This window comes from Cinclus cinclus, chromosome 14, assembly GCF_963662255.1.
Source record: "Cinclus cinclus chromosome 14, bCinCin1.1, whole genome shotgun sequence".
NCBI classification, from domain to species: domain Eukaryota; kingdom Metazoa; phylum Chordata; class Aves; order Passeriformes; family Cinclidae; genus Cinclus; species Cinclus cinclus.
Window position 1 is genome coordinate 4,919,072 of NC_085059.1, and position 13,240 is coordinate 4,932,311.

At 51.4% G+C, this 13,240-nt stretch overlaps 1 protein-coding gene across 2 annotated transcripts; it reads left to right on the forward strand.

Moving 5' to 3' along the window:
* The first annotated feature begins 1,813 nt into the window (after positions 1–1,813).
* On the forward strand, positions 1,814–12,085 carry HDAC3 (histone deacetylase 3). Of its 2 annotated transcripts, none has more exons than XM_062502157.1 (15): positions 1,814–1,892; positions 2,173–2,255; positions 4,241–4,383; positions 5,936–6,017; positions 6,180–6,236; positions 6,330–6,385; positions 7,629–7,762; positions 8,011–8,091; positions 8,182–8,255; positions 8,388–8,452; positions 9,115–9,204; positions 9,305–9,363; positions 9,758–9,837; positions 10,516–10,673; positions 10,920–12,085. In XM_062502157.1, the coding sequence occupies exons 1-15, from the start codon at positions 1,838–1,840 to the stop codon at positions 11,005–11,007; spliced, it is 1,305 nt and encodes a 434-aa protein (XP_062358141.1). In that variant the 5' UTR covers positions 1,814–1,837; the 3' UTR covers positions 11,008–12,085. The 2 variants fall into 2 exon arrangements, with proteins under 2 accessions (XP_062358141.1, XP_062358142.1); XM_062502158.1 differs by having other exon boundaries at positions 10,938–12,085.
* The last annotated feature ends 1,155 nt before the right edge of the window (positions 12,086–13,240 follow it).

The window sequence follows — 13,240 nt, forward strand, 5'->3', positions numbered from 1 at the left end:
CCACTGAGATGTCAGGGAACATCCCAGTGCCCGTCTGCCCTGGTGCCCATCCTCAGCCCCTCTCTGAGACCCTGCTGGGTTGAGCAGGCTGTCTCCAGCACAGCTTCATCCCAAACTCCTGGGAAGTTCGGGAATGTTCCCTGTCTGTGGGAAGCCATCAAGCAGGAGACTGGCAGCACCAAGCATTGATTTTGGCTTGTTTCTCCAAACCTTTGGACAAGGCTTCCTGCTCTGTCCATCCTTCCTTCCCTCCAGCCCACAAGGAGCAGATTTTTGCTGCTCCCCAGCCAGCACTGCTCACAACACGATTCTGTTTCCATCTCGTCAGCTCCAGGATTTCCCCCATTTTGCTGTTTCCTCACACCCAGCAATTTCGCACCTAAATTATGTCCTCTTCCTGCCTGACGCTGCCTCCAAAGGGTCCTTCCCAAAGATCTGGAGGATCTGCACCCTCCCAGGGTGGGACCTGGGCAGGTGACAGCTGATGGTGGCAGGTCCCCACCCCTCAAGCATTGGAGTGGTCTCCCCCAGAATGGAATGAGTCCCATCCAGATGTAGGTGTCCCATGGAAACCTCACTGGGGAGGCTGAGAGTCACTGGGAGACAAATGGGAGTAACTGGGGAGCAGCTGTGGGTCTAGAGAAGAGAATCCAGTGGCCGACTGGGCTCACTGGGAGTAACTGGAGCAGTTGGGAGTAGGTGGGGGGGGGGACAAGTGACTTGGTGACAGCCAAGGGAGCAGGTGTGGAATTACAGGAGAGAATCCAGCAGGCATCTGGAATGAACTGGGAATGGCTGGGAGGCAGCTGCAGGCCTACAGAAGACAATCCAGTGGGAACTGGGATCTGCTGGGGATAACTGGGAGCACCTGGTGGTAACTGGGATCTGCTGGGTGGAACTGGGAGCACCTGGAAGCAACTGGCATCTGCTGGGAGTAACTGGGAGTAGGTGAGGGGCAGTAAAGGGTAACTGGGGGAACTGAGGATGACTGGGGAGATGACAAAAGGCTATGAGTGAGAGTCCAGCCGGCAACTAGGAGTAAGTGGCTTCAGCTGGGGGCAGGTACAGGGCAGGCAGGTGAGACTTTGGCACAACTCGATGTGACTTTGGCTAACTCTGGGCAGCTGGGGTGAGGGGGGGATGGGGTGTGGGCACCAAAGAGTGAGCCTGGGCGCAGCCCTGGAGGCAACTGGGACCAGCCTGGAGAAACTGGGAAGCGGGGGGTGGAGAACACCGAGTCGTAAAACTGGGAATAACCACGCCCCCTGTGTAAACCACGCCCCTTAAAGGGACCACTCCCTTCCTGATGGCCACGCCCCTGTCCTAAGCCACGCCTCGCAGAATGGCTACACCCCCTGCAGAAGCCACGCCCTTCACAGTGGCCATGCTCCCTCACGGTGGCCGTGCCCCTCACAACGGCCGTGCCCCTCACGGTGACCATTCCCCCTCACAATGGCCGTGCCCCCTCACAACGGCCGTGCCCCTCACGGTGACCATTCCCCCTCACAACGGCCGTGCCCCTCACGGTGACCATTCCCCCTCACAATGGCCGTGCCCCCTCACAACGGCCGTGCCCCTCACGGTGACCATTCCCCCTCACAACGGCCGTGCCCCTCACGGTGACCATTCCCCCTCACAATGGCCGTGCCCCCTCACAACGGCCGTGCCCCTCACGGTGACCATTCCCCCTCACAATGGCCGTGCCCCCTCACAACGGCCGTGCCCCTCACGGTGACCATTCCCCCTCACAACGGCCGTGCCCCTCACAATGGCCACGCCCCCTCGCCGGGCGGGTGTCGCAGTGTGATGACGTAAGCAGGAGCGCGGCCTGTCCGCCATGGCGAAAACCGTGGCCTATTTCTACGACCCGGACGTGGGCAACTTCCATTACGGTACGAGCGCGGCCGGGGCAGTGCCGGGGCTGGGGCGGCGGAGCGGCCGCCATGAGGCTGGGGCCGGCTCTACTCAAGCCGTGGTTATGACCCAACTTCTCCTCCCTTTTCCCCATTCCACTCTCTCTCTCCGTTCCTTCCCTTCTTCCTCCCCGTTCCGTTTCCCTCCTCACCGCCTGCCTCGGGCTGTCGTGCTGCGGAGCGCGGTGCCCGGCGGGCGGCGGGAGCGGCCGCTGTGTCCCCGCTGAGCCCCGTTAATCCCCGTGCGGTTCCGTTCCAGGCGCGGGGCACCCCATGAAGCCGCATCGCCTGGCGCTCACGCACAGCCTGGTGCTGCACTACGGCCTCTACAAGAAAATGATCGTAAGTCACTCGTGTCCCCGGCCGGGTGGGGACAGGAGGGCACCGCACAGAGCTCAGAGGGTGTGACACGTTCCAAGCTGAGCCCCCAGAGCTGGTTTGAGGGGCTGCGTTAGTGGGTGGCAGCGTTCAGGAATTCTTGTAGAGCTCAGTCCTGGGGTGATGGTGCTGCTGGAAAGGATTGTAAGGAGCTGGTGAGGTCGGGCAAGTGTAGAGATGCAGTTTATGAAAGTAATTTTTGATGTTTAGACATGAGAAAAGTTTCCTTCATTAGTATAATTGCCGAATAAAACCACACCCAGTGCAGTGACTGGGTGGAAATGAAGTGCTTGGGGGGATCAGGGGAGTCTCTGCTAAGTTTGTCTTCCAGATTTTTACTGGCATTGTGTATGACACTGTGTATGTGTAGATTTCCACTTCTGGCTTCCCTGGATTGGGCTTTTCCTTGCAGGAACAACCAGAAAACATGTTCTGACCTAACATATAACAAATCCCTGCCTAAAGGAGGCAGTGGGCAGAGCTCCACGTTTTAAGTCTTGAAATTCTTTCTTTTTTGGGGGGTTTATATTTTCCCAAGATGCCACTGGGAAGCTGAAAACCTCAGAGACAGCTTCATGCCCAAACAATCGGGGGCTGGCAAAGTTAGGAGCAAATAAAATCGGGGAATTGAATCAGCTGGGACTGTACAAAGCCCTGCTGATTTTCCCTTGTGTTTGCATTGTTTCTGCCTCCTCAAAATAAAAGGCTGTGATCCTGTCCAGTTGGGTTTACCTCTTCCCACCTTTCCCAGCTCAGGAACGTGGGTGGGATTGCTGGGAAGGGTGGAAGGAGCCAGGTTTGTTCTGCAAGCAGCTGAGTGAAGATTGCAGTCTGTTTTTTCCCTCCTTTCCTGTTCCATTCCCACATCCCTGCTTTGAGAGCCTTGGGCTGTCCAGTGAGAGCCATTTCTTCTCTCTTTGCCATCAGTTTTAGTCTGGTTTGGTTTCATGAACCATCAGGATTCCTGGGGGATCCCTGGGAATAACTCCTGCCTTCCCCCTCAGCAGCTGCTCTAAGGAGTTGCCTCATCCCTGTTTGAGTTGTCAGAGGCAGCAGCAAGCACCAAATTCCACAAATCCACGGGGAAAGCACCAGGAGAGGAGGAGATGGGCTTGTTTTGGTTTATTGTGGCTCTGAAAATGAACAGATTTCCTGCTCAGCACAGAAAACAGGACCATGGTGCAGTTGTCCTGAGGAATTTCCCTTTGTAGACCAGCCTGGGCATCTTCCTGTTACGTTCATGTTCCACTTTCTCTATCAAGTGGTTGCTTTAAATAAGACGAAGTGGGAATCCCAGGAAACATCTCTTCTCAGTTGAATTTCCTCTCCCAGTGGTGTTAATTTTTAACTTTCCCTCTACTGAGGTATGTGCCCTACGTGCCAAACTGGCAAACATTTGTTGTCACAAGATCCTGGGTTTGACCATTCCACCTCCCTGACCATTCCCCCCCATTTTCCTTTCCAGAGGAAGCAAAACTTTTGCAACTCTTCCATCTGTCTGGGCGGTTTCCCCAGATAATTTGGAACCTGTCAGTAAATCTTACAGAGGGATCAGAACCACCCATAGATCAAAGGTTTTTAAAATATTAGAGGGATCAGAACCACCCCTAGATCAAATTTTGGAAATTTTGTGACTGAGGAAGGAATGATCCCCCCAGTGAAGGAAGTTTTGTTCTGCTGCCCAAGTGGGGGAATGTGCCATGGGATGGGGAGAAATTTTATGGCAAGAACTGCAGTCAGGAGAGGCAGGAGGTGGATTTATGAAAGGGAAAACTGAAAGCAAAGTAGGTTTCATGGAGCAGCTGTTGAATTTAAGTGAACACAAATACCTGTGTTTGTACATTTTGTATGTACCTCATGCAGGCAATTTATTGGTTAGCTTGAAATTCCTTCCAGCCCAAGAAAATGGAGTTTGGGTGGGAAATAACTCCTGCTTTTGTCTCTGGAAGGTGTTCAAGCCCTACCAGGCATCCCAGCACGACATGTGTCGTTTCCACTCTGAGGATTACATCGATTTCCTGCAGAGGGTGAGCCCCAACAACATGCAGGGCTTCACCAAAAGCCTCAATGCCTTCAATGTGGGTGATGACTGGTGAGTCCCTCCTGTGTGGATAAGGGGGTGGAGCTATTAGGGATTTATTTTTAATTTTCTTTTTCAGTTAGAGTTGGGATTTAAAAGCATGAGAGACTGAGTTTTGTGGCTATTAATTCTTGTCTATAGCACAGTGACTGCCACAGCAGTTTTAGGTAACAAGCTAAAAACAGAAAAATGGAGATCTGTCTTGCTCATTACAAGGTCTTTTAAAGCTAAACAGTTCAGTTAAAAGCTTACACCTGGATTATTTTTACTTTTGACTCAATAACTAAACACTCGTGACCCACAGTGTGGCATTTTCTATCTAATTAAAAAATCCTACTTAAGAAGAACAAAAATAAAAACTGCTGGTTTAAAACTTCTATGTTGTCTACATTTTAATAGACAATTAATAGAATAGAATATTTACTGTATTCTAAAACCCTGAATTCCAAGTTTTTCACCATGTGATAGTACACATTTCTGTTCAAACTCCACACCAGTGATTCTAACTCTGTTACTCAATTTTGGAAGCCTTCTCCAAGATTTCAAGTCCATAGTAGTGCTCCTCTGGGGATCAGTGCCTGACAGCACAGGAAGTTCCAAAATCTCAGTTTTCAGGGTTCCAACATGGAGCCTGCTGGATTCCTTTCCCTTCTCAGATGTTGCAGTGCTCCTTTTTGGGTTTAGGTTTGGGTTTGTTGGTTTGCAGGCCCTGCTTGTTCTGGAAGAGTTTCCAGTTCTTGTGGAATGTGGCAGCCGTCTTTGTTAAGAATTCTAGTGCTGCATCCAGCTCTGGGGGACAAAGAACGTGGTGGAGCAAATGCAGGGGAGGCACCAGGATGATCAGAGGGATGGAGCAGCTCTGCTGGGAGAGCTGGGATTGTTCAACTGGAGAAGGGAAGGGGTGATCTCATTGTGGCATTCCAATATGTGAAGGAGCTCCAGGAGAGCTGGAGAGGGACTGGGGACAAGGGATGGAGGGACAGCACACAAGGAATGGCACAGTTGGATGGGATATTGGGAAGGAATTGTTCCCTGGGAGGGTGGGCAGGCCCTGGATTCCTGGCAGTGTCCAAGGCCAGGTTGGACATGTGGACTTGGAGTACCCTGTGATGGTGGAAGGTGTCCCTGCCGTGGCAGGGGGTGGAACTGGATGGTCTTTTAAGTTCCTTTCCAACCCAAACTATTCTGGGACTGGGAGCTTTGACAGTCTTCCCTTCTCCTGAGGCAGGGTGTCATCATGTCCCAGCTGTGGGCACATCCCAGCAGAGCTGCAGGACACACTGACGTGCTTTGGGAAAGGTGAAGCCTTTTCAAGGCTGGTTTGGAAGCTTTGGGAATCGTTATCAAATTCCCTTTGTTTCCCACTGAGTTTGCAGCCAGCTCACTGGGGCTCAGTGAGTTACAGGCAGGCTCAGAGTGATCCTGATCCCAAATTAACTCTTGTATAGAGAACTGAGCTTTATTCTTGCTCAGGTGTTACCCCTGGGCAGTTTGATTCCTGGCTGTGCTCCGGAGAAAGGGGAGGGGTGAGATGTTCTGGGTTTGAATATGGTTTCTTTTTCAGCCCAGTGTTTCCAGGCCTCTTTGAATTCTGCTCTCGTTACACTGGGGCCTCCCTGCAGGGAGCAACACAGCTGAACAACAAGGTAAAGGGGCTGAGGTGCTGATCTTTTGGAACCTAGCTGGAGCTTTGCAGCTCCAGGAGGGTGTTGTGGGCCCCTGGGATGGGCAGGTGGAAGTGGGAAGGAGGACTCAGGGTTGTTGTCACCATATTGTCACTTTAAACTCACTTCTCTTTCATCTTCCAGATCTGTGACATTGCCATAAACTGGGCAGGGGGCCTCCATCATGCCAAAAAGTTTGAGGTAATGAGGCCGATCTATGGATTCCTCTGTCTTTGGGGCCTGGCCTCTGTGTTGATCTCATTCTAAAGCTGTTGGGGTTTCTCTCTCTTCCAGGCTTCGGGTTTTTGTTACGTCAATGACATCGTGATTGGCATCCTGGAGCTGCTCAAGTAAGGACAGGGGAAGGGCTGAGCTCTGCTGGCTGCTTTGGGTTTTCCCTCTGCTTTTTTTCTGTTTCCCTGCCTCATTTGCCTTTCTGGAATCCAGGAAGCCCAAAAACTTCATTTTTGTCCTGGCCTTGTCTTTAAGGATTTGAGGGTTTGGAACATCTGACTGCAGTTTTGTTGCAGGGAGCTTGAGGGATACAGAAGAGTTCTTCAGTCCCATTTCAGGGGCTCCTGAGTCCCAGCCTTATTGCCACAGTGAGCCCTTTGTAGGTAAATGCAAGTTTTGGTTCACTGGAGACACAAAAATGACTCAAATCTTTCTGGAGTTGTTTGAGCACCTTAAGAACAGGACTTAGGCTGCACATGAGTGATCAAAGGATGCTTGGTCTCCATAAAAAGTCATTTTCTATTTCCATTTTATAAAATGGAAAATAAATTCAGAATGAGAGCAAAAGTTACAGAAATACCTTTAGTTCCTTGAATGGATCTGATTTTTTTTTTTTTCTTTCAAAGTGCCTTCCTTGTCACTGAACCTCAGACAAGTTGTCATGGAGTTAAAAAGGATTTGGAGTTGATCAAACAATGGTTTCATGACTGCTGGCAAGTTTACTTGCTCTCAAAGTCAGATTTATGGGATGTACTGGGATTTCTTGTTCTGTTTGGAAGCCCAGGATTTCCCTGGCTATCCCTCCACTCCCATTTCCCAATCCCATCCACCAGAGGCCTCAAATACAGCCCAGTTACCCCTCATGGGATATGATTTATGTCCCTATTCTTTTGTTGCCTGTTTCCAGGATCCTTTTCTGCAGCAGGTGACTACATTTGGAGTTTGCTTCTGTCTCTGTGTCTCTGGCTGCTTCTCCAGTAAATTCAGCCCAGCCTGGAATTTTTGGTGCTCACCAGCTGGGACACAGTGCTCCAGTTCCTACCTCCTCCATGCCAGCCTGCCTTTCATTTCATCATATGATTTAAACCACTGGAGCTCTTAAAGATTAACTATGAGCACATTGGAAACAAGAATCTACAATTTTTGAGCAGCCAGTTTTGAAAACTTTTTGTTTAAGCACCCATGCTTAAACGAGTTCTTTTTCAAGACATTTCCGGCCCCGTGTAAAAACCTTTTTGTTCTAATATCCATTTCCAACCACCTCAGAAGAAAATGTTCTAAATATCAATTTCCAAGCACATGAGAAAATGTTTGGGTGTGTACAAATGCCTGGAATCCAAACATGGATGTGTTCCCCAGGTATCACCCTCGTGTGCTGTACATCGACATCGATATCCATCACGGGGACGGGGTGCAGGAGGCTTTCTACCTGACAGATCGTGTCATGACAGTGTCATTTCACAAATATGGCAACTATTTCTTCCCTGGCACGGGTAGGTGTTTGATTTCTAGTGGGAACCTGCTTCAGAATTGCTTGGAAGCTCTGCTGGAGGAGAAAAGAGCAAATCATAAAATTGGAGCTGCGGGGGGGAATGGTGGGAAAAAGTGATGAGAGTAGAATAGAACTGAAGTTGCATGTAAGGAAGGAGTCCTGATGAGATGGAAAGACTCAGGCCAGCTCACATCTGGCCTTTGCACAGCTCTGAAGTCTCAGGGCTGTTGTGGCTGTCCTGTTTTGCAGGTGACATGTATGAGGTTGGTGCAGAGAGTGGTCGGTACTATTGTCTCAACGTGCCCCTCCGAGATGGCATCGATGACCAAAGTAGGTGTTCCCTGTCCTTCCCCCTTGGCCCCAGGGCTTTCCTGGTGCTCCTGCTCCAGAGCCATGACAAATCCACCTCTCTCTCCAAAGGTTATAAGCACCTCTTCCAGCCAGTCATTAACCAGGTGGTAGATTACTATCAGCCCACCTGCATAGTCCTGCAGGTAAGGAAGCAAACCTCTGTGCACACATCCATGCCTTCAGGGAGCTCAGAGGGCTATATCTGAGTTCCCTTCTGTCCCCTGGTGTGGATCTGGAAAGCAATGCCAACATTGCCTTGTTTTTCTGTTCCTCAGTGTGGTGCTGATTCTCTGGGTTGTGACCGATTGGGATGTTTTAACCTCAGTATAAGAGGCCATGGGTAAGTACAGCAGGGCTGGGCACAGAAAAAAAACCTGAAGAGTTCTGAGGAGTCTCTGCTGTGAGGTTGGAGCTTTGGCTTTAGCCTGCTGAAAGATTTTGGGGTTTTTTTAAACACTAGTGTGACTGGAGGGGGTCTGAGAATGAGGCTTTATATGAGGTGGTGAAGGAGGAGGAGACCATGGAGGTGCTGGGAGAGCTGGGGGTGTTCACCTGGACAAGAGAAAGTTCCAGAGAGACCTCAGAGCCTAAAGGGGCTCCAGGAGAGCTAGGGAGGGACTTGGAACAAGGGATGAAGCGTCAGGACCCAGGGAATGGCACGGTTGGATGGGATATTGAGCAGGAACTGTTTCCTGGCAGGATGGGCAGGGCTGGCACAGGGTGCCCAGAGCAGCTGTGGCTGCCCCTGGATCCCTGGCAGTGCCCAAAGCCAGCTTGGACACTGGGGCTTGGAGCAGCCTGGGATGCTCTAAGATGTCCCTACCATGGGCAGAGGGTTGGATTGAGATAAACCTTAAGGTCCTTCCCACCCCAACCCTTGTGATGGTGATTCCTGCATGGAAGCTCCGGGTGGTGGTGTTGGAGCTCAGGGGGACATTTCTGATGCCTGAACCTGTGCTGCAGTTTGCAGCTGTATCATTTTCTTATTTGGGGCTTTTGTAGGGAGTGTGTGGAGTATGTGAAGAGCTTCAACATCCCCTTGCTGGTGCTGGGAGGAGGAGGTTACACAGTGCGGAACGTGGCACGCTGCTGGTGAGTCCCCTGTGCCTGCAGGGGCAGCTCTGTGGGATTTGTCCCTGCATTTCCCATGTCCCTTTCCACAAACTGAGCTCCTTTTTTTCCACGTTTTCAGGACTTATGAAACGTCCTTGCTCGTAGATGAGCCAATTAGTGATGAGCTGCCATACAGCGGTAAGTTGGAGTTGCCTTTTTTCCTCGTGAGCTCAGCTGAAATTTTTGGGATGTTCTATTCTGCATTGGCAAAGTGTCAGCACTTTCTGACTTTGGAGATGGCCTCAGCCATGCCTGGAAGTGTCCAAGGCCAGGTTGGATGGGGTTTGGTCTAATGGGAGGTTTCCCTGTGGTGATCTCTGTGGCTGGACAGACACAGCCGTGTATGTCCACTGTGATTTTGTTTGCACCATTTCCTGTTTGCTCTGTTTGTTTTGTCTAATCCCTCACACTCAGAGTTGAGTATCTCTGTGCTTTTTAAGCTCTGCTTTCTGCCAGGAAGGTGGGAGGGTGAGCTCTGCTCTCTGCACAGCTTCTGGCCCTCTGTGCTCTAACTCTGCCTTCTCCATCTCAGAGTACTTCGAATATTTCGCTCCAGACTTCACCCTTCACCCTGATGTCAGCACGAGGATTGAGAATCAGAACTCCAGGCAGGTGAGTGCTTGCAGCCATGCTGCAGTATCAGCTTTGAATTTCCAAAACCCTTGGTTGATGCTCTGTCCTGTGTGTCAAGAAAATTAAGCCACCAACACCAGAGGTTTATATCCAATAAAAAGAGACAGAGGGGTCCTTTTAGTTTATTCAAATAAAGGGAGAGGCCATGGGGCATTCCCCTGGGGTCTCTCAAATTTTTAGAGGATGCAGCCTCCTTTTTATCCTAATTTCCCTCTCTTTCCCCAATGGCCGAGGTACTTGAAAAGGACAGACTTCCCAAAACACCTGATACCTGAGATTCCCCTCTAATGTACAACCCTCCCTTTTAATTTTTAATTCTTACGGAATTTGTTCTTGGGGTTCTTGTTTTTTTCCCATTGCTTCTTTCATCTTCCAATAACCAATTTCATTTATCAGCAAACCTACAGTTTGCTTGTTCACTGTGAAACCAGCTGGAGCCCCCAGGACAAAAAACAGCAATGAAAAACAGCAGCTGGGTTGTCTCAGTGTTTCCTGTGTGCTTGAGTGTCAATAACTGAATTCACTCCCCAACCCCCTATGCTGACAAGTGACTTCTTGCACGAATTTGTTGCTCTTGGCCAGCACAGAGGTGATGCAGGCAGGTGACAGAGCTGTGACACGTCCCAGTGTGGAGATCCATGTGTTTTATCCCTGCAGTACCTGGATCAGATCAGGCAGACCATCTTTGAGAACCTGAAGATGCTGAACCACGCTCCCAGCGTGCAGATCCACGACGTCCCCTCGGACCTGCTCAGCTACGACCGCACGGACGAGCCCGATCCTGAGGAGAGGGGCTCTGAGGAAAACTACAGCAGGTACCAGAGCTTCTTCAGGAGCAATGGGGCTTCCTTTTCTGTCTCTGGGAGGAGATACAGAGGAATCCATCTCAGTTCTAGAATCCCAGAATTCAGGGTTGGAAGGGACCTTAAAGCTCATCTCGTTCTCATGGGCAGGGGAATCACTTCTGAGTCTCTGGTTTTACCTGAGGAGCTGCTGTGGTCTCCCAGTATGCCATTCCCTCAGTTCCCAAGGGTTCCAGGTCTCTGTCTCCTCCCTGACAGGAATTACTCTTCCCCCAGACCTGAAGCTCCCAACGAGTTCTACGACGGTGACCACGACAACGACAAAGAGAGCGACGTGGAGATCTGAGGGCTCTGCCCTGGGCTCTGCACTGTCCTCCAGATGCTTGGAGCACATAACCGGGCCCACAGGAGCCAGTTTAGCCCTCTCTTCATCTTAGACTGCACGTGGTGGCAGCAGAGACAGCCCCACTGCAGGCTCCTGCCACCTGGAGAGGCACAGAGGGGACGCGTGTTCCTTCCTTGTCACCGCGTCACGGTTCTGGCTGTCAACACCGTGGGAATGGAACCATGCTGAGTCCTGGCTGGTAGCTTTGTGACTGCTCTCAGAGCCTGAGCCACGCTCCATGACTCCCATGCAGGCTCCTGCCAGCCAGGTAGGAGCTGGAGCAGCTGTGCCTACGATCTCTGCCTCTCTGCAGCAGCTTGGGATCCATCCTGTCCCTCACCTCCACTCAGGTACCACCCCAGTGTCCTCTGCAGCCTGCACTCAGAGCTGCTCCTCATGGCCCTGCTAAGCAGCTGATGCTCCACAGCTCCAGGAATTACTGGAGAAGGCAGACCAGTTGTGGGGTAGGGGTCAGGATGGAGCAGGGAGCAGCTGGATGGAAGGATGTGTGCAGAGCACGGGCTCGTTCCTTCCCCCCACAGCCAGATCTGCATTCACAAACGAGTTCTGCAGTGCTTTGCTGAGTTGGACACAGCCTCCCTGCTGTGGTTATTCCTTGGGAGGTTTAAATCCCTGTGGAACAGAGGTTTGGCTGCCCAGGTCAGTACTTCGTGTGTCCTGCACCTCTAAGGTGCTTCCAGCTGTGTTTCCCAAGTTCACACATGGTCCCCCTGTGTGGCAGCAAGAGATCTGGGCTGTTTGCTCTGAGAGGAAACAGAATCTGTACCCAGCAGTTATTTCTCTGCTGTTGGGTGAGGGAAGCTGCTTCCTCCAAGTGTTCTGTTCCTGCCCTCACCCAGCAGAGATTTCTCTTGGCCATCCCTGCAATCCCAGCTTTGGCTGCTCCTTCTCCCAAGTCCTCACCTGGTACCTGTGGTGGTTTGAGGAGGTGGGGGGGGTTCAGCCTCTGTCTGTACGGTTCTGTTTGTTTACTGATGTCTTTGAACATTAAACAAGAGGCAGTATTTTTCTTACCTGACCTGTTGTTCATCTGTTTAATCCCCACACCTTTTTTGGCTGCTCTTCTCCCGAGGGTGGAGCATGGCCCTGGCCAGGGTAGTGTCATCCACTGTCTGAAGCAATGGAGGGAATTCTTCTCCTCAGGGTAAATGTTGGTGAGTTTTTGGCACCACTGCACACAAGGGGAGCACCCTGACCTCCCTTTCAAGAGGCCAAGTGGGCTGGGACACTCCTCTCAGTCCAGCAAATCTTTGCAGGAAGCTGCAGAGATGATGAAGGATTTTTTTTTTCCTGCAGTTACTTTAAATGCCATGATTTCTGTGAGTTTATAACAGCCTGTGCACTTGGCACTCTCACTGCCCCAAAGCCCTTTTGGGGGGACTGTTTTGTTACTTTTTGTGATAGCATGAAGCAGGCTGGAAGTCAGAATGGGTGCCCAGAGAAATCCCTCAGGAGTAAGTTGTGATAGAATTAGACTGGGGGTGGAGAGGGATGAACAGAGGTCTAACACAGCTCCTGTGTGAGGAAGGATTTGGTGGATCAGCATCCTTCAGCTGAGAAGGGAGAACTGAGCTGGGAAAGACATCATCATGTCATAACTATGGGTGTCAGGGCTTCTCCAGGTACCAGAATACAAAAGCAGGGACTTTACCAGGAGTGCCAGGGCACAGGGAATGGCTTCCCACTGCCAGAGGGTGGGGATGGATGGGATCTTGGGAAAGAATTCCTCCCTGTGAGGGTGGGGAGGCCCTGGCACAGGGTGTCCAGAGCAGCTGTGGCTGCCCCAACCCTGGAAATATCCCTGAGGGAAGGATATTTCCCCCTGGAGCAGGCTGAATTCTGTTTCAGGGCCCTGTGCAGAGCTGTGTTTGGACACCAGGTGGCAGCTGGATCTCTGGAATTCTATGGAGGCTCCAGAGCCCTGCTGCACCTCTGTGTGCAGAAACTGCACGGTGTGGGTTTTGGGGTGGGAGCAGAGTCCTGGCTGTGTTCTCAGGAGGGCTGGGGGGGTTCTGGGGCACTGCCAGAGGGCACAGGAGCAGGGTTTGCTCCTGCTGCACCTCTGTGATTTCCCTGTGTGAGCTTCCACACCACCCCAGCAAATCCCTTGGCACCAGGAACGTGGCCAGGCTGGCACTGCCCTTTCTCCACAGAATCTCCCAGGGATTCCCTC

Excerpts from the sequence above, each read along its gene's own strand:
- HDAC3 (XM_062502157.1), top strand. The coding sequence starts at position 1,838 with ATGGCGAAAACCGTGGCCTATTTCTACGACCCGGACGTGGGCAACTTC. Across the intron at positions 1,893-2,172 it reads CGTGGGCAACTTCCATTACG|GCGCGGGGCACCCCATGAAG; the intron begins GTACGAGCGCGG and ends GTTCCGTTCCAG. Across the intron at positions 10,674-10,919 it reads TCTGAGGAAAACTACAGCAG|GAATTACTCTTCCCCCAGAC; the intron begins GTACCAGAGCTT and ends CCTCCCTGACAG.